This window comes from Octodon degus, unplaced genomic scaffold, assembly GCF_000260255.1.
Source record: "Octodon degus isolate 3935 unplaced genomic scaffold, OctDeg1.0 scaffold00045, whole genome shotgun sequence".
NCBI lineage: Eukaryota > Metazoa > Chordata > Mammalia > Rodentia > Octodontidae > Octodon > Octodon degus.
In genome coordinates, this window is record NW_004524621.1 from 2733288 (window position 1) to 2757371 (window position 24084).

Genomic DNA, 24084 nt, shown 5'->3' on the forward strand with positions numbered 1-24084 from the left:
GCTTGCTACGTGACTCACTTTCCCATTTGATACTGGATTTAATCAATTTTACCTGAGCAATAGTACTTGTAATCTCATTGGTTGACCACAGTTTTGTCCCACCTCACATCCACCTAAGCAAGTTCCCGTGTCTTCTCCACCACCTTAGACCCACCTCACTGCATGGATTTCCTCTATAAAAGTCCCTGGAAGAGACAGCTTCTGGGGAGACTACCCACTCGGCCTCCCTCTTCTGTTCCTCTCTCAGACAGGAGCTTTCTTTCCCTCAATAAATATATTCTGCTTATAACCTCCATTTGTTCCTAAAATTCATTCTTCGGTTTTAGAGAACACGAACTTGTACAGGTCAAGTCAGGAGATTTTTTTTCCCTATGTCATTTGGAGTTTCCCTATATCATTTGGAGGTCACCCACCCAAGATCAGTTTTTCTCCCTGTATCACTTGTGTGTGAAGCTGTGATCCATGCCTGGTCCCTGTGCTGCTTGGAGGGCGGAGTTTGGGAGGAAGTGCTGCTCACGGCTGAAAAGCAAGGCCCAGAATCCAAGTCATGGGCTCCTCCTGTCTTAAGACCCTTAGGAAGTTTTCATGCTTGTTTTAAGTGTACTTCTTAGAAGGAAAAAAAAAAAAAAAAAAAAAGAGGCTTAAGCAATTATTGTGCTGTAAAGCTGCAGCTTTTCTTAAAAGTACAATTCTTTTAAATTCTGATTTTCCTCTTTTCTTTTCTACCTATATTTATTTCTATTGTACCTCAAAACTAATTTCTTCCCAGGGCCTCACCTCAGCAGCGCTTCCTGGCGCTATGAATTGCCACATAAATATGCTTTATGTAAATTAGAATTTTCTGCTCTAAAAATAGTAAAGGTTAAAAGTAACGATAAAGTCTGTCTTTATGCTTAAGCTTTGAAAGAATGTAAATCTCCCATTTTGAAAAAAAAAATATATATATATATATATACATATATATATCCCTCAGGACCATACAGAGTTGGAGCTGCCTTTTCCAGACCTGTGGCCAGTGCCTTTAGTCCTGCCTTGGTAGCCTCTCAGGAACTGGTGAGGGAGAACAGTCCAACCCCAGGTCACCAAGTGGAAGACCCCACACCTACCACAAGACTTCTGAGTGTGGCTGTTTTAGCAGAGGGGCATCATTGGCTATAATGTTCATTGTCACCATGACAGAATTTTCTAGAAGCTCTGGCAATATTCTTTGGTGCTGGAAATCGTGGTTGAGGAAAAGCAAGTAGACAGATCTCAAGACTTCTAGTGCTGATTGGTCTTCACAGCATGAGAACTGGGGTCATTGGTGCCCAAATTCACCACAGTGACCTGTAATTTCCACAGCACATTGTTCTGGACTTAACTGAAGTTTGACTTACGCTAGGTCTTCTGGGACATAGCTCAGGATTGAGGTATAACTCTGTGTCTCTGTGATTCTTGATTAATTTAGTGACTCCCAAAGCTCTCTGTTTTATTCAGTTTTTTTTTTTTTTCTCATCTCACCAGTTTCTAGTGCAGGGTCTTGTAGGGAAGGAAAATTTTACCTTCCTAGGCTCAGCAGCTCAGACCTGTGAATTACACTGACAAAAATCAGATTCACAGAAGAGGAGGTATACGCATTTCACTTGATGCTAACGTTTTAATTTTTATGTACACGGAGGCACCTTTAGGCCCCATCAGCTGCCAGAATTGAGGGATTTGGTACCAGTTTTACAAAGCACCTAAGTTGTGGTAAAGCAGCAAGACAAGAGAAACAGAGACTGAGCTTCTCAGGGTGCTAAACTGTGTGAGAGTAATATGTGGGTGGGCAAAAAGGAAAAGCAGGTTATGGAGGAAGATTCATTCCACACTAGCGAGGTAGCTGCTGTTAGGCAGGTGGGAAGAGGTGGAGAACAAATTTTCCTGGAGCTGCTTTTTCTCGATTGTCTCCACTCTTAAATAATCTTGTAACCAACTCACACATTTATAATTGTATATTGATTCCTTTCACACTAAAGCTCAAAAGATATTTTGAATGAATAAGTGGACATTGAATATTATTACTAAAAACAACTGATCAACTCCAAGCCTCTTCAGAGGCATGATTCTCACCATGCTCTTTCCTCATTGGCCTTGGGATACAACACAGTTATCCTCCTGGAGTTTTGTGAGGCTCCCATAGGGCAAGGAATGCAAAGTTTTTCATTAAAAGATGTCTCAGCACATGCTAAGTGTTCTGGAAGTGTTTGAGGCTGCTGTTATTACTATCATCATGATTACTATGTTTATTATTAACTGACATCATCTTTAGTGCAATTGTGATGATGATTAACATACCCCATCCAACCTGTACCCCATCCATCCAGTCCTCACTCTGCTATTGAGTGGGGAATCCTATGGAGTTTCTTTATAGCTTCTGGGTATCCTGAGAAAATTAAACTGGACACACAGAAAAGGTAGCAAGCATGCACATTATTGAAAGTGGGAATAGAAGTGAGTTCTACAGGAGTGAAAGTTCTGTATGGAAGCATGGGGGAGAGTACGAGACCACACAGCTGTCATAACAATGAATTATATACTGAAAAGAGTGACTTTTACTCTATGCCAATATTTAAAAATCAGGGGGCTGGGGAGATGGCTCAGTAGAATAAGCACTTGCCTGGCAAACGCAAGGGCCTGAGTTCAATCCCCAGTTTGGCCAGAAATCAATCAATCAGTCAATCAGTCACAAACTCCAGAGTCAGCCCCAAGACTGTATGAGGCTTTGGCAGCGGACTACTAGACACAAACCATAACAGACTGGAACATTTAGATTATCGGGATAACTTATGCTCTCGGTTGTTCAAAGTGGTCATCATACTGTTTTTTGCACTGATTACACTAGGCTATTGTTACTTTCTTCTCATTGTTGAGACAAAATACTGGATGCCCAAAATTAAGGAAAGAAAGGTTTATTTAGCTCACAGTTTGTAGAAGTTTTAGTCAAAATCAGCTGGCTCCAAGACAGGGTGGTACATCACAGAGGACAGCAGTTCATGACAGCAGAAGACAGCAGAGCAACAAGAACAAAAGGGTGGAGCATAAGAGAAGATTTTTGCTGGCCCTTCTAGTGTATGTAGGCTGCCCACTGTAAGCGGGTGTGGTACTCACACCCACAATCCCATCACTAGACAATAAATCTACCACAAACTCTAGATTCAAATGCCTCTGAAAAAAGCACCCCTGTGACTGCATGAGGCTTTGAAGGGGGGACCATCCAGACACAAACCATAACAGCTAGAGTGATAACTTCTAAGTGTGCAGCATTCCCAGTTAGATGCTTGTTATAGTTCAGATCTGAAATGTGTGGCCCAGTCAGAGAAAGGGCACTGCCCTTGCCCTGCCTCCCTTGCTTTCGGTGTGCTTCCTATCTCCCCTCAGGTAAGCAGTTTTCCTCTGCTACACCCTTCCACCTCACAGGCCCAGAAGCAAGGCAACCACCTGACCCTGAATGGAAACAGCTGAAACCATAAGCCAAAGTAAACCTTTCCTCCTTTAGAGTGCTTGTCCTCTGTGTTTCATCACAGTAACTGAGAGCTAAAGTAGTACTGATATATCAGGATGAAGCTGGTTGATGTGAAGAACAGTCAGAGAAATTCATTATAAATAAAAAACTTGGGCAAAAACATTATTGTTAGGGCTGGGGAGATAGCTCAGTAGAATAAATGCTTGCCTGGCAAACGCAGGGTCCTGAGCTCAATCCCTGGTACCATAAAAAATAAAATAAATAAATAAATAAAAGTTGTGAAAACTTTTATCTTAATACTAAAACACTGACATGTAAAATATTTATAATCTAGAATAAGTGATCATACCAATCGAAATACAAATTTTTCATGTGGGCATTGCCCTAGAAGAGGCAGGGTTAGTGTCCTAAATAGCACACACTGCTGTGACAAAACCTCTCAAACAGAAATGGCTTAAGTATCAGACATTTATTTCTCACAAGAGAAGCCAAGAATCTAAGATCAAGGTGCCAGAAGGTCCGGGCCACCTTCGTAGCTTGCAGATGGCCGTCGTTTCCCTGTGGGCCTCTCTGCTGTACAGACATGTGCAGAGCTCCTCCAGCCTCTTGTTCTCATGAGAGCCCTGATCCCAGTAAGAGGGTCCCATCCTGGTGGTCTAATTGCTACTGAAAGGCTCCATCTCCAAATTCCTTAATGTTTGGAAGGTAAAGCTGCAACATGGAAACAGCCAGTGAGGCTGGGAATAAAAAGTTTAGGTGGTTCGCTGAAATGTGAAGTACATCTGCTGAAGCAGTTCCATTGAAGTTGCACTGGTGGCTAAAAAGGACACAGAGAAAACAAATGTCCAGTTACTGTGCAGAGGAAACAAGTAATTTTTCTTCTCCCTTCTTATATTTCCTCAGGCTTTTCAAATTAAACTGGCCAAAGAGACTAACAAGAGGATAAGATTTATGTCAGATGCACATGGGAGCCAATGAAGGCAGTAGCTGCTTCTTGGATCCTGAGAGGTAAGGCTTATATGTTTCTTCTCTTTTTTCTTTTTTCTTAGTGTATTTTAGTACAGGGTCTACAGGGTCTCACTACGTAGATCCGACTTGTAGTGATCCTCCTGTTTACAGCCTCCCAAACTCTGGGATTACAGGCACCTACCACCACTCCCAGTCTGGAACCACTCCCAGTTTCGATTGCAGTCTCAGCGGAGCCCAGGGCGAAGAACCTGTCCCCCGCGTCTGCCTAAGCAGGCACTTTAATCAGCTGAGCTATCTGGCTTGCCCTAAGGCTTATTTTATGTTTAACTCAGCTGTGAAAAGAGAAGGGGAGAAAAGGCTTCTTATGGGACAATGAATACGTTTCTTCAGAAACAACAAGTAGGCTTGTAAAAGAACGGATGGGAGATGAAGTGTGATAGCTTCTGCCTACCCATGGATGAACTCCCTGTCCTTTTCAAGATCCTAATACAATACTCTCTTGGGAAAGGATTTATAGCTGGTTTATTCCCATTCTATTTGGAGTAGTAGATCTTCCCTAGGAGGAATCCACAGCAGCTATTTCTCAGATAGCTCTGGTAGTCAGATAAGGAAAATTCTAAGGTTTTTATTCTTTTTCCCCTCCCTTTTGTCTCCCTTTCTGTTTCTCTGTTCCCTTTATTCCTTCCTCTACCTTTCTTTTTGAGTCTGTTGAACCTCAAACATCTTCCATTTGTAATAATCTCTCAATTGAAGTTGCATACTTTGAGGCTGGCATCTTCTGTTCCTCCCCAGCTGGAAGGAACAGCACCCACCCCCATTTATTTATTTATTTATTTATTTATTTATTCATTCATTTATTAAATTTATTTATTTATGTGTGTGTGTGTGTGTCCAGCTCAGCCCACCAGGGGGCGGGGCTGGCTGGCATGTGGTGCTGGGGGATTGAACCGCGGTCCCTGTGCTTTGCTAAGCTTGTTCTAAGTAGGTGCTTTAGACCACTGAGCCATCTCACCAGCCCCCCATTTATTTATTTTGGGGTCTGACTTTACATATATGCTTTACACCCTCCGTGGGTGCCTGGTGTGTAGAGACGCCCTTAATTCTGAGTTCTTTGATTAATGAGAGACAAACCAAAAAGGACACTTAGAAAAGCCAAGAGTGCAGGAGCACTAGGGTTTGGGAGATGGTGGCTCCAGAAACTCACTGAGCTCTAGAAAGCCAAATTCTCTGGGGTACCTCTGGGGAGAGGGGTAAGGAAAGGAAGCCACTGTCTATGCCTAGCTCTTAGGCAAATGCTCTACAGGAAAGAGCTTCACTCTTAAATTGCTGTCACCTTCCAGAGCAGGCCACACAAATGAAATTTTTCTTTCTCAAAAGGACCTGTTCTAGTGGATGTTATGGTGCTTGCTTGGGAGAAGAAACCGGTTCCACCAGCCCACTGGCCTGTGCCTGAGGCCAGACCGGCCAAGGGGGTGGCCAGCTGGCGTTTCCTACCAGAAAGGGCTGTCAGCCTCTGGTTGGTGGAAAAGAACAGCTGAGGCAAGACCAGGGCCAGAAAGTGGGCTCCACCTGCCCCGGAGGGCCTGAGGGAGGCTAAGGGTGGGGGGAGGCCCTGAAGCCTCTGGGCCTGACTTCCGAGTTGGCTGTTGTGGAGGGCTGGCTAATGATTAATGGGAATGTGCCCGACTGCTTGGGGCACTCACACCTTCCTGTGTCTCTAGTCCTGCCGGAGAAGTGACACAGCCCTTGGGAGGAACTTCCTGTCACTTGGTGAGGAGTGATCAGGAAACTTGGGTGGCCAGACAGCACCCATTCCTGTATTTGTGTGGAGACAGGATAGCAGCCTGAGGAGGCTGAGGAGCCTTTTGGGAACTGAAAATCTTCTCTGAAGCTCTACAGGGGACATTTGCTGCCTGAGGTAAGGCCTGCAGTGTGGCTCTTGTGTAAGAAATGTCAGGTGGGTTTCTCCTCAGTGGGCCTGAGGTCCTCCTGGTCCATCCCCTGGATCTCCTGTGAAGCTCCTGGATGATAGCACACACAGTTTTATTTTCCAGCTTCCAAAGTTAAAAATTAAATGGGCTGCACTTTGAGTTTAGAGATTTCAGATGACTCTACGGAGTGAGCGTCCCTCACAGAAAGCTGCTACTTGCATAGGTAAAGCCAGGCCTCTGCTGGTCCCAGGAGTTACATACTGGAAACCCACTTCAAGTCAGGTTACTTCTAGGATGGTCTGTGAATGCCATTTCCACCCCAACAAAAAGACCCCACAGAAAGCAAGATTATCATGGGTCTCTGGACTTTCCGAGAAGCTGGGCCTGAAAGTAGGGCAGGCAAGACTGTAGTTTTCAGTGCAGGAGAAATGCAGGGCCTGGCTATGATCCAGATGGAACTGACCCCTGCAGCCAGCTCCCCTGGGAACCCCCAGTCTTCTGCTTTGTTCTGTTTGGGGTCAGGTTTCTTGCTGTTGACTAAAACAGGATATTTTCAAACATTTCTGGAAGTAACTATCAAACTATTCCCAAGAACCAGAAATAGGGGATTGGTTGAGATCAGATTCATCCATGGCAGGTATTTTCAGCTTTTCTGGGTGTTTAATTTTTTTCAGGCCAGTAAGAAATAGGATGAGGGTCTAAGTCCTTCCTATTTAATACAACTTAATAATAAGACTTAAGAGTTTAAATGCAGTTTTTCATCTAGAGTATGACATTCAGAGCCTTCCAGGAGGAAATGAACCAGAAGATCAATTTCAAGGCTGGGTCCCACTGCCCCTCAGCATATTAACTGACCAGTGCTGATATGAGTTGTCTCGTTATTCTGACATCAGTTATACTTGAAACCAGCTTTATGAAGATGCCCCAACCACGTAGGCCCCGTAAACACTGGGGCCTCACAAGGGCTGTCTTTTGTGACTTGCCTTTGATTCCTGGACTTGCAGCTACTCCTATACTACCTGCTGGGGTCCTCCTACCTGCTAGACTCAGGGACAAATACAATTTGGACAAGAAGAAGTGAGAACCACAGGAGAGAAAGTTGACAAGCGGAGTGTTTCCTCCTTAAATGCTCTGTTCTTCATCTGAAGCCTGACCCTATGTGGTTCATAGCGGCTGCAGCTCTTTCTGATGGGCCTTCATCTATGCTGTGGTCTTTGCTGTGCTAGGCCCATGCTCTTAGTACAAGTTAGAGGCCCAGTTCCCTAGCTGGGAGTCTGCATTCCACGGGGCTGGCAGAGCAATGAACCTATCAAGCTCTGTTAATTGAGCCTTGAAATGAGTAAATGATTTATTAAACACTTTGTAACTCTGGCTCACGGATCAATCTCAGATCAATCTTGGAAGGCCTGGTTCCATCCCGGATTGTGTGGGCTGCTGGGGGACTTGCTGTGTGTAGCATTATTACGAGGGGCAATGGAATAGTACTGAAGCACAGATATTTTGGTCTTTAGAGACCCGAGTGTTTAGTGCACAAGTGGGATAGAGTTCCTTCCCAGGTTAGGAGTTAACTGTGAGGTGTGAGTCCAGGCCCAGGAGCCTCTGCACTCTGACACTCTGGTTTTACCCAGGGACTTGCAGAGCTTCACTGACTGAGGTGTGGTGACTGTTTCTGGTGCCTCCTGCAAACCTTCCTTTCTGACCCTGGGGCCAGTTGTGACTTAAGGTCTGTCAGAGAAGAAAGGAGGCCAGAACCTTGGGTCATTGATGGGAGCTGGCACCTCCCATTTTGGAGGGACAGGGTGGATTCACACATCAGGACTGGAATCTCTGGGGACCACAGTTGAAGTGAGAAGCACTCCAGGCCTCTGTGCCACAGTGAGGCTGGCAGGGAGGAGCAGGTAACCAGTGAAACTCCCCCAAAGTGCCCCAAGGGGACCCCAGCCTGGTGACCATCTGGGTGAAGGAAAAGGCAAAAAGAGAAAGTGCAGAGATGTGGGGTGAACAGGAGGGTTAGCAAGGGAAAGGGGGCCCTGCAAGGAGGGCCAAGTGCACACTGCAGCAATCTCGAGTGCTTCAGTGCCTCACTGGGTCCAGCCCTGCCATGCACCACCCCTCTGCCAGAGTCCTCTCTGCAGGTTCTCAGTTGTGCCAGCCAGTCCTACCCGGGGTCTTTGCACCTGCTCTCTCCTCTGCACAGGAAGATTTTTCAGCAGATGTACACATGGCTATCCCTTCACCTGCTGGAGGTCTTCCTCAGCCACCTGACTCAAGTAATACCAGCCCACACATGCACACCCTCTGTGTCATTTTCTCCTCATCTTTTGCCTCTTTCTTTTAGATTGTCTAGTGTATTTCTGCATTTTGCTCTATCTTCCCCTTAGGGAACATGAGCTTATCAGGGGTACCATGTTTTCCTCAGTGATTGGAAGGAACAGCAGACAGCCCCAGCTCTACCTCTTGGTCAGGTCGTGCTATCCACACCCTATTGTTCACGTCATTTTGTTCAATGACTCCCACACTCAGGGCCTGCAGCGGGTCTAGGGTGGGGTTGCAGCATATCCTCCGTCACACCAAATAGTGAGGGCCATTCCTCTCAGTACCTGGGAGCTGGCTGGACAGAGCATATCTGAGTGGCAGAGAAAGCACAGGGGTGGAGGGTGTCACCTGCCTGCTTTGTATTCCAGGGTGAGGAAGATCATGCGGAGATGGAGAGCAGCGGGAATGGCGTCCTGGCCATGTTGGTCATCCTGGCCGTGCTGACAGGTAGGGGTCAGGGCTGAGCAGCCTGTTCTTTGCATCCTCTGCACTCAGAGGAAGGGCACTGAAGAGGACACTGGAAAAGCCCACAGGAAGTGCCTCTTCTGGTGCCTTTCCTTTGGCTCTTCTTTTAGAGGTGACTTCCTCCATCTTCTAGTTCTAGCTGCTTCAACTCCACAGTAAGGACCCTGTAGTGCCTTTGACCTGCAGACTATCCCGCCACTGTTGCAGAGTCTCTCCTGCCTGCTTTACCTGCTTCCTCAGTTTGCTAGGAAGGCCCAGCTTCCGCCTTCATGCCTGCCTGACTGCTGCCATGACCAGGGTGGGATCCCAGGTCCCAGGTGCTGACCAGATGAGGGCCGGCCACATGTGTTTCTTCCCCACTCCTCTCCACAGTTCCTGTCAGCTTGAGGCCTCCCCATAGTGGAGTGAACCCTGCAGTGTCTGGGCCACAGCCTCCCTTCTATCAGACTCTGCCAGCAGGAGATGATGCAGGTGGCCTTTGCAGTGGCTAGAGCCCAGATACACAGCTTTGGTTTAGTTAGGTCCTACTGGAGCGCCTATGCAAGGGTGAGCTTAGCCTTCTTTTTTCAATGGATTGTGAATTCTGCCTTCTTTACCATAGTGACCCAAGACCATCAAGCTGAAGAGTAATGTACACTCTAGAAAATGCACAGCCATCCAGGCACAGCTTGGTGACCTTCCAAACACTGAGCACATCTCCACTTTGTGGCCTACTTTGGTTGTCCAGACAATTTTAAGAAAATGTGAAAGAAAAAAAAAAAAAAAAAAGAAAATCTGGTCATGATCACACTGAAAAGAATAAAATGGAACACGCAGATGAGGGCATCAGCATGTGCTGCGTGCAGTAAGGACTGCTTTATGAAATTCTTTTTTTTTCTTTTCTATTAAATTTAATTTTATTATTTCATTTTTTGTTTTTAATTTATTTATTTATTTTTTACTGAGAAATAAATATGAATGAGATAGTTTCACAGCTGATTAATAGGACAGTTTTGATAATCAATACACTGTACATTGTTATCTTCTTAGTGGTTATCCATAGTACAAGAAGCAGACAGGATATTCTGTCCAAACACTGTTAGTACACCTCTTTCTTCTCATTGAATTACGTGAAAGTAGCTGTAAATTTATCCTAACTATTTTGTATTATTTCATTTTGAAAAGTAAAAGACAAAAGCAAGAACAAAAATCAGAAGCAATGACAAACTGGGTAACATACAACAATACATATTTTACAGATTTTCAGAACAAGAATAGCTGATTAACAGTGGTTGATATATTATCTATTTTTATCAACAGAACTGTTGCTCAAATTGAGAGATATAGTTATATAAGATGGGACATATGATTGCATATTACTGCTTGTTTTCCAGAATTTTTGTTCTTTTCCCTCTTGTTTTTCTTTTTGTCTTTTTAAAAATTTTACGTTGAAGAGAGTATAGTAATAATTGATATGACATTATAAGGGGTACACATTTAGAAAACCAAGATGAAAAGTATTCAAGCATGACTTTTTAAAATAATTTTATTGAGAAACAAATAGCAATGAAACAGCTTCAAAACTAACTAGTAGGACAATTTCAATAATTAATACATTGCATATTGTTGTCTTCTTAGTGGTTATTCATAGTACAAGAGGCAGACATGATATCCTGTCCACAAACACTACTAGAACATATCTTTCTATTCATTGAATTAAGAGAAAGTAGCTATATATCTATCCTATTTTGAGTATACAAATACAAAATGGTCATTCATTTGTATTCCCCTTTTTTGTTTAGTTTTTTCAGAGAAGGGTATTCCATTGTCATTCAAATATCATAGATGCGTCAATTTAGCAAAATATTCCAATACAGTCCAGTAGTCTGTAATAGTAGCAGGTTTTCTGTAAGACTGGCAATGTCCAAAGTTGTTGACTTGAGCCTTTTACAGCTCAGCATATTAATATGGCTTTACTTTTTATACTTCATTTTCATACTTTTCTGCTGGATGGTCAAGACCAAGATAAAGCAAGATCTATATAACAAGAAATGTAACTTTTGTATCTGATAAGGTCAGTCAAGTACCCTCAGGATTTATCCTGTAACCTTGTACCACACTTTGTAGATCCTTTGTCAGTGTCAGCTGTGTGGATGAGTCACGGCCATTGTTTGATCAATTTGCTTTCTGTGAAAGCCTGAGAAAATGTTTTCTCTCCATGTGACTCTCCTTAGGCATACTCTACATCATTGATCACTTTCCTCTGTGGCCCCATAATCTCCTTGATCAGAAAATTTGGGACACAACTGAGTTACATGATGTTACAGTACAGGTTCTCCTGTGTCCTGAGTCCTCACTGACCTTGAAAGGCTAGGGCCAAAATGTTGACTGTCCTTGTGCAGTCTTTGTTTTTCTCTAATTTTTGGTCTGTAAACTTAAGTTGTTAACCCTCTGGCAGAGAAGCTTATTATTACCCTACAACATAGGCAATAGAGCTTAACCTCACTATCTGTCTGAATATCAAACATCTTAGAGATAATATGGAACAAGTATTTTCCATCAAGTATTTATATATTAAACTTTAAGTCCCTACAGAATATGAAGAAAAAAATTTAAAAAATTTTAAAAATAGGAATAAACAATTACATGTTTTTACACAGAAATTTAGAAATCTAACCATATACAGCATTGTAGCAGGACAGTCTTATGACTTTTTTTTTCTTGTCTCTTGTTTTCATTTATTATTCTTTTTTAAAAAATAAACATTTACTTGAAAGACAGTATGGCTGTAACTGGTATGATATGACAAACAGTACATGTTTAGAAGACCTGAATGACAGGCATTCCAAGCATGACCCTAGTATTACACACTGCTATCTTCAGTGCAGTTGCTTAGTTCACAGTATATATAGTATCAGCATATATAGTTAGTCAGGGTGAGAATCCTACCAACTAACTGCTAGTTTCAAAAATCTGCTGAAGATTCTCAGGACCATTGCCTTAACCATCTTGTGCATATAAATGTATAGCTTTGCCCTGTCATGTTTCCTAGCTTTTCTCCTTGCCCTCTCTTCATTGTCTAGTCCTTAAGTTCTTACTTTCCTTTTAATTGTGTTATACCTTTTTAAAAATTTCTTCTTTTGAGTTTTTATACTAGAGAAACTATATGATATTTACACATGTGGGTCTGGTTTATTTCACTTACATCTTCAAGTGGCATCCACTTAAATATAGAGGCTTCAAGTTTATCATTCCCTATAGCTGAGTAGTACTCCATTGTATAAAAATACCACTTTTTTCATACATTCCTCAGGTGACAGGCATCTTGATTGTTTCCAAGATTTGGCTATCACAAATTGTGCTGCTATGAACATAAGTACACATCTGTCATCATGATATGATGTTTTCAGTTCCTCCAGGAAAATGCCCAGTAAAGGGATAGCTGGTTTGAATGGGATTTCCAGTCCTAGTTGTTTAAGGAGTTTCCACACTGATTTCCATAATGGTTGCACCAGTCTACATTCCCCCCAGCAATGGAGAAGGGTTCCTTTTTCCCCACAGCCTCTCCAACATTTGTTGTTGGTTGATTTCTTTATGATAGCCATTCTTTCTGGGGTGAGATGGTATCTCAGTGTTGTTTTAATTTGCATTTCACGGATGGCTAGTGATATGGAGCATTTTTTCATATATTTATTCACTTCTTTAATTTTATCCTCTGAGAAGTGTGTGTTCATCTTGGATGCCCATTTCTGGATTGGGTCTTTAAATTTTGGGGCCCTAATGTTTTTTAGTTCTTTGTAAATTCTAGAGAGCAGACCTTTGCCTGAATGCGTATTAGTTAAGATTTTTTTCCAAATTTGTGGAATGTCTTTTCACTTTGTTTATAATTTCTTTTGATGTGCAAAAACTTCTCAATAAGAGGAGTTCTCAGTTGTTAATTCTTTCAAGTATTACCCATGCGATTTGATTTTTGTTCATGAACTCTGCCTACCACTATGTCTTCAAGAGTTCCTCTTACTTTCTCCTCCGGGAGATTTAGTGTTTCTGTTTTAATGTTTAGATCTTTAATCCATTTTGACTTTAGCTTAGTGTATGGTGATAGACCTGGGTAAAGTTTGAGTTTTTGGCATGTAGAGAGCCAGTTTTTCCAGCACCATTTGCTAAAGAGACTATCTGTGTTCCAATGAGCATGTTTGGCCCCTTTGTCAAAGATCAGGTGGCTGAGTGTGTTTGTAGAGGCTTTTGCATCTTCTAATCTATTCCATTGATGCTCAGGTCTATTTTGTTCCCAATACCATGCTGATTTTATCACAGTAGCTTTCTAGTATAACTTCACGTCAGGAATTGTAATGCCTCTTGCCTTGTCTTCATTGACCAGGATTGACTTTGCTATTCTAGGTCTTTCTGGTTCCAAATCAATTTTAGGAACGATTTCTCTAGGTCTGTGAGGTAGGTTGGTGGTAGTTTTGCTGTATGAAATTCTGATCATGGGTGTGTGTATATATGGAGTTAGGAACACCAGGCTCAGCCCTCATGTGGATCTGGAGACAAGGTGCTGGGAAGCTTCTGTCCAGTAGCATGAGAAACTTTTATTTGTAAAGTGGAGTGGAAAACAAAGTATTGGAGTAGGTACAGCCTAGGAAGAATAAGCCACCCTCAGTGTACATTTTGGGAACATGGCACCAAACAGGCCTATTTAGCCCCTCAGTTGCAGAAAGCTCTTTGAGGGTTTTGTGGCAGCTGATGAACTCTGGGTTTAGCTCCCCTGAGATATTTTGTCCTGCTGGAGCCAAGTAGGAAGTATTGATGTGAGGCAGGAAGGTTCTGGTTTGAAACCTAGAGATGGCTATTGCAAGAGACAGGGTAGTATTGGCTCATTCTAGAGCCCTAAGAGAATTGGGGCCCATCCCAAAGTCTGTGATGAAGGCTAAGTACCTTGGGCACATTCTCTTGGGCAACGTTGTGCGCAGTCATATCTGTGTGTAGACTTGGCTCTGGGTAACAGAAAGCAGTCTTTGTGTGAACCCAAGGGCCCACCCTGCCCTCTCCACCTCGCCCATGGCCTCATGGCTTATGTAGAACCTGTTACTCACACAATAAATAGTCACTGAGCACTTGTTATGCAGCACTTAGCTGACAAACAAGATGCATGACCCAGAAAAGCCAGGCATAGTCCTCATTAACATGGGGCCCGTGGCTTCATATAAGAGATAGGCATTGATTGAGGAGAGAAATAAGTATAACACATCCATCATAACATTCACTTCAAAGAAGCACCACTACTCTGCACCACTACTCAGAAAGCTTGCTTCAGGATAATTACTCTCAAGGGTGACCAGGAAAGTTTCGCTGAGGAGAAGACATCTGACCAGGGGCTGAGAATCAAGTGATAGTAGTGTTCAGAGCTACATGCATGAAGGCCCTGGGGCCAGAAAGACTGGATGAGTCTGATAAATTTTAAAAAGGCTCTTGTGGCCTGATGGAGCAAAATAAAGCATCTCTCTTTTCTGCCCTCCACTTTCTTTCTCTAGCTCCTTCTTGATGGTGAATCCACATCTTCAACCCTGCTTTTCCATTCACTGCAGTGTTAAGGACAAGATGAGTGTTGAGGGTCGATAGCCATGGCCAGGAAGGAAGAGAGGAAAGTGAGAAGACAGAGGGTCTCAGAGTAGACCCTCAAACCCATGTGAAGGAGATGCCTGAAAGTATTTCAGGGAGCTGTAAAGAGGCCACCACAGAACACTTGTGTTTAGGTCAATTTCTGCAGGATTGAAAGGAACCATGGCAAGTGTGCTGCCCCATGATTGATATAAGTCTGAGGTTGTTGGGAAGCAAGAGAGAGGAAGAAAAGGAATCCTTTCCATCTTGGGTGGCCATCAGTCATTTCCTGGGAGATGCCTGATAGGGCAGGAGAGGAGGGCTGGACTGTGAATGTGGGCTTGGGAAATGGAGAACATTGACAGGCAAAAGAATCTTGTAAATGGGCAAGGAATCCAGTAGACAGCAGAGTGGTTGGCCACACAGACATTCCAGGGCAGGGGAGACACTGACACTTCCGAGTGCTCTACCAATTTGTCACTTTGCTTCAAAAATAAAAGGAAAAGCAAAGGGAAAGGGAGGCCCTAAGTGAGGTATGTGACTGATTAAAATTCTTATCTATAATTTTCTGTTGTTTGTTCTATGTAGGGCAGGCTCACACAAGGCCACAATAAGACAATAAGGGAATGAGATGCCAAGATCTCGAGCATTTGCCAGAAGGCAGCCCTGAGTCACAGGGCACAGCTGGAGGGTGGTCACTGAGGGCTCTAGCCTGGGTGGCAGGTAACAGTGTGGGGGGAATTTGGCTCCTTCTTTTACCTTAAAGTTGAGTCAGAATCCAAGAGTTTCTACCGTGCACAGCCCCCTCTCCCCTGCCCAGCTGCAGAGTGAGGCCTGTGGCCTGCAGAGGTTCTATGATTCCTTAGTCACACATGAAGTCAGAGATGCTTCAAGACTGGTTTTAGAGTGAAATGATCTCACCATGGTGCACACGGCCATGGAAAAAAGTCTGGTTCTAGAAGCATTTTCTCATTCTCATGAGGTTTCAAGAGTGGGCTCTTCAGGGGCAGACCAGGGCCTCATCTGTCCCATCCTTCTTCCCCCAGCCTCACTGGGCATCATCCATTTGCCTCCCTCTACCATGCCCAGTGTGGGGCATAAGGGCTTGACTGGCCTTTCTTCCCTCAGACATAGAGCTATATCTTTTCTTTGCTCTTTTTTCTTAAAATGTGACTCGGACTCACAGAAAGGGCCATGCTGACAACGTCTGTAGCTTCCCAGATGAGTTATATGGATCTTTCTTCCTGGGGCCTTTGTTTCTTCACTTGAGGATCAGAGGGATCCTGGATTAGAGCGATGCACCCCTACCAGGAATAGAATCCTACCTAAATTGTGGTTTTGAGAGTTGCACTTTCTTTTTCTGTCACACCCTGGGACAAAGCAAAGACTAATGTGATCATGTTTACTCAGACAGTAGGTAAGGTCAGTGCATTTGGCCCTTCCCTTAGCTCTGTCTTTTCTGAGCCAAAGCCCCCTTTGGTCTCTTTCTGCTTGTATCTCACACTGTTCTGGGCACATGCACACATGACACTTCTTCCAGGTCCTGCAGGTTGTAGTTCTGGTTCACAGTGCATTGTGGATGCACAGATGAGTTCTTGTTCTGAGTGTTTACCATCCACCCTTTCTGCAAGGAACCTCAGCATGACATTGCTTTAGAACTGCATTACTCTTGGTTGTCCAAGGGCAGAAAGAAAGAAGGGAGTTGCCCTTAATGTGAGCCTGGTTGGCCCCAGGGACTATACATTATCAACTGATAATAAGAGTGCCAGGACTCATGAGGAAGGCATGGTTGAACAGAAACCTAGGTCTGTGGTATTCCATAGTTCTTTATCATGGGATAAAGAGCATGGAATTTTGAATTGAATGTCTCAGTCGGGGTCCCAGTTTCTGCTGTTGCTATGATATCCCTGGTGGACAGGGCTGGTTCTTTCTGGAGACTTCAAAGGAGACCCTGTTCATGCCTTTCTCAGCTTCTGGTGCTTGTCCACAATCCCAGCCATCTCAGATTGTAGACCTGTCCATCCACTCTCTACCTTCATCTCCACATGGTATTTCTCTCTGTACTCTTCTGTATTGGAGGGATATTACCAGAATTGGATCCCTCCCTAAGCCCAGGTTGGTTTGATTTTGAAATCCTTAACTAATTACCTCTACAAAAAACCCTCCACTTTCAAAGGTCACTTTCTGAAGAGCTGGTGGATATAAACGTATGGATAACAACATGCAACCAGTACAACCCAGCTAAAGGAGAAGAGTGAAAAGTAGGGTAGGGTGATGGCTTGATGTCCACTGGCCACTCTTGGGCTCCTGGTGGAGCCCTGTACAGGACCTGTAAGACCTGGAGTCTGAACTAGGCCAAAGACACCCAGGTGATAATAACTGGTGAATAGAGAAGAGTTGAACTACATAGTTGATTAATACTCACCCTTTGAAAACTTGGCTGTTTTTTAGTGTCTGGATCCAGCTACCAAATCATAGAAGGGCCCCAGAATGCAACAGTGCTGAAGGGATCAGAGGCTCGCTTCAACTGCACTGTGTCCCCAGGCTGGAAGCTCATTATGTGGGCCCTCAAAGGCACAGTGGTCCTGAGCATTACATCCCGGGAGCCCATCATCACCAACGACCGCTTTACCTCTGCCAGTTATGACCTGGATGGGAACTTCGTCTCTGAGATGATCATCCACAATGTGCAGCCCAGTGATTCAGGGCTGGTAAGATGCAGCCTCCAGAACAGTGATCTGGATGGATCTGCTTTCCTCACAGTTGAAGGTATGTATGCAGCAGACTCCAGAGCAGAGGGTTGGAAGGGCCTTCTGAGGCTCACACTATGTACAATGGCACATGGGTCGGTGTTATGCTGATGATTACTTTGAACTGGTAACTGTTTTATTGTCACCTCCTCTCTGTCTCCCTCCTTCCTTTCTTTTTTCACCTTTCCCTTCCCTCTTTCCTCCTTTCTCCATCTGCACTCTAGCCTTCTGTTTGCAATAATTTATTTATTTATTTTTTTATTTTAACATTTATTGTGTGTGTGTGTGTGTGTGTATGTGTGTGGCCAGCTCAGCCCACCAGGGGGCAGGGCTGGCTGGCATGTGGTGCTGGAGGATTGAACCGCGGTCCCTGTGCTTTGCCAAGCTTGTTCCAAGTAGGTGCTTTAGACCACTGAGCCATCTCTCCAGCCCCTGCAATATATTTATAATTATTCTGAGCAATATTTGTTTGTAAACCAGTCTTGTCCCTTCTTTTCTTCTTACTTCTTTCCCTTTGTCTTTCTATCCTTGCTTATTTTTTTTCCTTGTACAGACTTTTAAAGATGCTATTTTTTATTGCTCCCCTCGTGTCATCCATTTCAGCATTCAGTAGCTTTCTGGAAATGCATCGTGGAATTCTTCTGATCCAGTTGGACTAATTGGAGTCACTTGTCTCTGATTTGGAGATAGGTGACAATTACTCTAGTTTGTTTGGTTTTTTCTTTACTATACTTGACTATTTCTTAGCACATGTCATTTATCAACTCTGAAGCATGATTTAACTTTTTTATTCTTCCTTGCTGAAGCTGCCCCAATCTCTCTCTCCATTCTTGGGTATAGCAATTATTATAATCAAAGATGTGTGCTTACCAAACATACCAAGTCACTCTAAGAAAAGAAAAATGGTGAACACAATCTATAGTGGGTGACATTTTTTCATTCTTAAAAGTAATTCTGAGGTTCTAAAGATCATGGCATGTAGGAAAGAGTTGCTTTTACAATGATCTAGAATATTCTTATCAAAATTTAGCCACTGTATACTGTTCAAAAGTGTATTTATACACTATTAATAGAAGCATTATGACTACCATAGTTCTGGATTTCTTACAAGAAACCACAATATGTCTTTGAAACTTTTTATAATATTTGTTTATTTACCTTGGAGAGATTCCAAAAAATTCTGACTGTATTCAGATTACTGTCAAATCAATTTTGCTAACATTTGGTGGAAAGACATGTCTGTTGCTATCTGGATTTAAAATTTTTTTATTATAGAAATTTAATTAAATTGGCAGGTCTTTTCCTTTTGCATCTTTAATTTTATGTGGTTTAATTAGGGGTACAATGATATTTTTTTTAATTTTATGAGGCTACCTCGGGCTATTGCCTTGGTTTGCATGGCCAGATTCTCGAGATAATGGTGCTGGGTATAAGGGAAAGAACACAGGCAAAGAAATCAAAGACATAAATTCTGATGTTGCTATCACCAGTTATTTTCTACCAAAATCCCATGATGGCTCAATTTCTTCATCTTTAAAATCAGTAATGCTGGCCTGGTGAGACAGTTCAGTGGATTAAATGCCTGCTTAGGCAAGCACAGGGACTGGAGTTCAATCCCTGGTACCACAGGCTACACTGGCCCTGTCCCCACCTCCGAGTGTGCTGAGCTGGCTGCAGAAACTGGGCCTGGTTGCACACTCCTGTAATCCCAATGCTGGGAAGGCTGAAAACAGGTGGATCACTAGAGTCCAAGCTGCGTAGTGAGAGCCTACACCAAATACATGAAAATAAATAAAGTGGGTAAAGCTAATAAATAAAATAAATACATAAACAATAAATAATAATGAGATAAAATAAAAATAAAATGGGTAAAACTTCCCTGGCTTGACCGGATGGAAAAACGACTGAGGTCTTTGATTTGAAGACTCTAAAGAGCCCCAGAGCTGGGACAGAACCTGTTCGGTTTACACTGATTCCATTGCTCTGTAAGTTCTATTGCTAGATGAACAAATATTTTCTTTTTTCTGATATACAAGTCTAAGAATTCTTAAAATTAATTTTATTGGTACATTTTAGATACATATAGTAATCATACTTACCACAGAAAATTTGTACCTGTACATAATATATCTTGATTCTTTTTGCCACATTCCCCTGCCCTCCCTTCAACCCCTCCTCTCCTTCTTATTCACAATTTTTTTTTCCAGTTTTCCCTTCTATTCTCTTTTATCCCTTTCCTTCCTCCCTACTTGTTTCCTTCCCATCTGAACATTTTCTTCTTGTTTCCTGCTATCTGTTATACCTTTTGGTCCTTATAAATGCTTTCGGGGGCCTAGGGAGATAGCTCATAGAATAAGCACTTGCCTGGCAAGTGCAAGGGCCTGAGTTCAAGCCCTGATCCCCACCCCCAAAAAAAATGCTTTTGGTTTCTCTCATCAAAAAAAAAAATGCAGTATCTAAACATGTGTGTCCAATTTATTTCACTTAAGAGTATATAGCCCCAAGGTGTATTGCTAGAATGTCTTAGGTTTATCCTTCTTTATGGCAAAATAGTTCTCCATTGTATTAAAAAACCCTTATCTTCTTTACCCATGCATCACTTGACAGACGTTAGAGTTATTTCCAATATTTAGCTATTACAAACTGTTGCTACAAATATGGGTGTGCATATATTCCTGTTGAATGATACTTTTAAATCTTTTGGGCAAATACCAAGGAAGGAAATAGTAGGTCAAATGGAACCTCTAGTTTTATTTATTTATTTTTTTTATTTTTTAACTTTTTAAAAATTTATTTGTGTGTGTGTGTGTGTGTGTGTGTGTGTGTGTGTGTGTCCAGCTCAGCCTACCAGGGGGCGGGGCTGGCTGGCATGTGGTGCTAGGGGATTGAACCGCGGTCCCTGTGCTTTGCTAAGCTTGTTCTAAGTAGGTGCTTTAGACCACTGAGCCATCTCACCAGCCCTCTAGTTTCAGTTTTTTTAGAAATCTCTATACTGATTTCCACAAAATTAGTTCTTTATATATTCTAGATATTAGTCCTTTGTCTGAGGAACCTCTGTTAAAATTTTTCCCAATTATTTGGGTTGCCTCTTCACTGTGTTGGTAGTTTTGTTTGCTTGCAAAAGCTTTTTAATAAGACGAGATCCAAGTTGTTGATTCTTTGTGATATTTCCCATGCGATTAGGTTTTGTTCATAAAGTCTTTGCCTACGCTAGTGTCTTCAAGAGTTCTACCCATTCTCTCTTCTGGTAGAGTTAGTTTTTCTGTTAATATTTAAATCTTTTATCTATTTCAATTTTAGCTTTGTGCATGGTGAAAGACATGGGTCTAGTTTTAGCCTTCAGCACAGTGTTTGGCTCCTTTGTCAAAGATAACTAGATATGTTCAGAGTTGTGTCTGCATTTCTAATTTGTTCCATTAGCCCTCAAGTCTGTTTCGGGGTTTATGTTTTTCCAGTACCATGCTGTTTTTCAATCACAGTAGCTTTGTAGTACAACTTCAAGTCCAGGATTGTGATGTCCCTTGACTTGCCTTTGTTGCCCAGAGTTGCTTTTGCTATTCTGGGTCTCTTCTGGTTCCAAATGAATTTTAGAATTGTTTTCTCTAGTTCTGTGAGATGTGCTAATGGTATTTTGATTGGGATTGCATTAAATCAGTATGACACTTATGGAAGTATAGCCATGTTCACTATATTGGCTTTTCCTGCCCAAGAGCAAGAGATATCACTGCATCTCCTGATATCCTCTTTGATCTTTTTCAGGGTACTTCCTTTGTTAGATTGATTCTTAAGTATTTTTTTTTAATGCTACTGTGAAAGGTGTTGCTTCCATAATTTCTCTGTCTGTGAGTTTGTTATTTGTATACAGAAATGCTATTGCTTTTTGAGTGTTGACTTTGTATCCAGCTATGTGACTGAATTTGGTTATTAAATCTAGAAGTCTATTGGTGGTTTTCGATGGGTCTTTCATGCAGAGTAGCATGTTATCTGCAAAGAATGATAATTTCACTTCTTCCTTTCCTATGCTTATTCTTTTTATTTCTCTCTCTTGTCTAATTGCTCTGGTTAATGTTTCCAGAACTATATTGAATAGGAGTGGTGATAGTGAACATCCTTGTCTTGTTCTTGATTTTAGGGTACAATCTTTCAGTTTTATCCATTTAGTATTACGTTGGCTATTGGTTTGTCATAGAAGTCTTTTAGCAGATTGAGATTAAAAAAAAAAGTCTATTTCAATTTCTGCAGGGTTTTTGTCATTAAAAAGTGCAGGCTGACTCTGTGTGGAGTCAGCGTTTCTTTATGTCTCTTACACAGAGCAATCTGTTGCAAAAGACTGAATGAAGGGGGCCAGCCAAATAGCTCAGTGGGGGTTCGATCCCCTGGGCCTGCCGTGCCAGCCCCGTCCCTGGGGCGCGCTGAGACTTTGGCAGTTCAGACTGGGTGTAGTGGCGCCCCCCTGTAATCCCAGCACTTGAAAGGCTGTAAACAGGAGAATCACTATGAGTCTGATCTAGTAGTGAGACCCTGAACACCCTGTAGACCCTTCCCTAAAATTAAAAAAAAAAACTGAATGAACAAATACAAGAATCTAGGCAGGCACCACAGGGAATTAGCATACATATAAAGCCATGTCCTCTTTTTTTTTTTTTTTGGTTTTAAAATGTATGAATTTTATGAAAATATGTTGACCTACACTAATATGTAGTAGGTCATTTTCAGATAAATATTTTAAAACAAATACGTGATTGTAAGTTAAGATATGGTAAATATTGTTTTTTTTTTTTTTTTTTTTTGAGAACCAGGGATTGAACTCAGGCCCATTGCCCTTGACAAGGAAGCACTTATTCTACTGAGCCATCTCCCTGGCCCCCTAGTGAATATTAATAGAAGCAGTCATATAAATGAAAAGTCTCTGGAATCTTCAATAATTTTAAAGAGTGTAAAGGATACTGAAACCAAAATAGTTAAGAAACCCTGTTCAAGTCAAATTCTCTCACTGATAGATGCAAAACAGAAAATTCTAAAATTCCAGTTCATACCCAGGTGATGACACTTTAGGAGCAGTGCCAGGATTGAGAACAGATTTATCTTTTTGATTCTTACTCCAGTGTTCTTTCCATTGTATCATACAGCTGGCAATTTTTAGAATGTATTCATTTAAATATTTCAATGCCTATATATTTCACTAAGGCTGTGTCTTTGCTGGAGCCAATCCTTGGGTTACTTTACCAATAACAACAAAAATAATAATATGTAAACAATATGGAGTATTACTATACAACACAGGCAAGTGGATTTTTTTTTTTTTTTTTTTTTTTTTTTTTTTTGCGGAACCAGGGATTGAACTCAGGCCCTTGCACTTGCCAGGGAAGCGCTTATTCTGCTGAGCCATCTCCCTGGCCCCTAAGTGTATTCTTTTAACAAAACTTAAAAAATAATTTTATCTGAGTAAATTATTCTCATACATGTTTGGATTAGCTATTTCTGTGTCATATATGATTGTGATGTTATTTATAAATTGAAACACATTTTTTTTTTTTTTTTTTTTTTGGTGGAACCGGGGATTGAACTCAGGCCCTTGTACTTGCCAGGGAAGCGCTTATTCCACTGAGCCATCTCCCCAGCCCCTGAAACACATTTTAAGACAGTGTCAAAAAAGTTACATTTAAATATTTGTGACCTCAAGAATAAATAAAATAAATGACATGGCCAAACCGTAGGAGAGACTCCTCAGGACACCCTGGGTTATGTTCTCCTTGAAAGGACTATAAACATTATTTCCTTTTTCGCTTTTGCTCCCAGGATAGCCCAACAATGTTTTTAGCTCCACTTTAGTGACTGTGCAAAGCACATGCATCTGCCTTTTCTTTCCTTGTATTTATTACTCCTGGTTCCTGATTTGTATTTATTCATTGTCTCCATAGATAAATATTTTCTTATGAGAAATTTCAACTTCTTCCATTGTCCTAGTAGGTATAAGAAAGACATGGACAAAACCCAAGTTGAGGATTTCTGGAACAGACACAGCCTTCTGGGGTTGGGAAGAAAGTCTTACGAAATGTGATTTGAAGCTAAAATTGATAAAAGAAACTGTTGAACCCAGAGGCCCTGTCATTCCTCGATCATTTCTCTCTTTTCTTCTTTAGTTGTGGGCACCTTGCACATCCTCAATGATAGCCTTGTAGTTGTTGAGGATGAACTATGTAATGTCACTTGTCAAGCCTTGGGCTGGATCCCACTCCCGGATATTACCTGGGAGATCGGTGTCCCTGTGAGCCATTCCAGCTACTCCTCCTTTCTGGAGCCTGGCGACCTTCCACGTGCAGTGAGTGTCCTGGCTCTCACGCCACAGGGCAACGGGACTCTGACTTGTGTGGCCGAGCTGAGAAGTCTGCAGGCCAGCAAGTCTGTAACTGTAACCCTTACTGTGGTTCAGCCTCTGCCAGGTAAGTGAAGACTTTCTCTTTTTTATCAGAATAATCAATACTTCAGGCTTATTTCTATTGATTGATTAAGTGATTGATTGATTGATTGATTGATTGTGGTGTTGGGACAGAAACCAGGGCCTATGCATGCTATAGCCTCAGCCCTTCAGGCT

General features: G+C 42.2%; 1 protein-coding gene across 3 annotated transcripts in view; it reads left to right on the forward strand.

The window, feature by feature from the left end:
• Positions 1–5989: 5989 nt before the first annotated feature.
• Igsf5 (immunoglobulin superfamily member 5) overlaps positions 5990–24084 on the forward strand; it is a 39868-nt gene continuing 21773 nt past the window's right edge. Inside the window, exons 1-4 of one of the 3 annotated variants that reach the window (XM_023716002.1) lie at positions 5990–6368; positions 9066–9144; positions 17191–17508; positions 23633–23932. In XM_023716002.1, the coding sequence (XP_023571770.1) occupies positions 9087–9144; positions 17191–17508; positions 23633–23932 (676 nt within the window). In that variant the 5' untranslated portion in view covers positions 5990–6368; positions 9066–9086. The remainder of the gene's footprint in view (positions 6369–9065; positions 9145–17190; positions 17509–23632; positions 23933–24084) is intronic. The other 2 variants (XM_004631773.2, XM_004631774.2) reach the window with 2 other exon arrangements.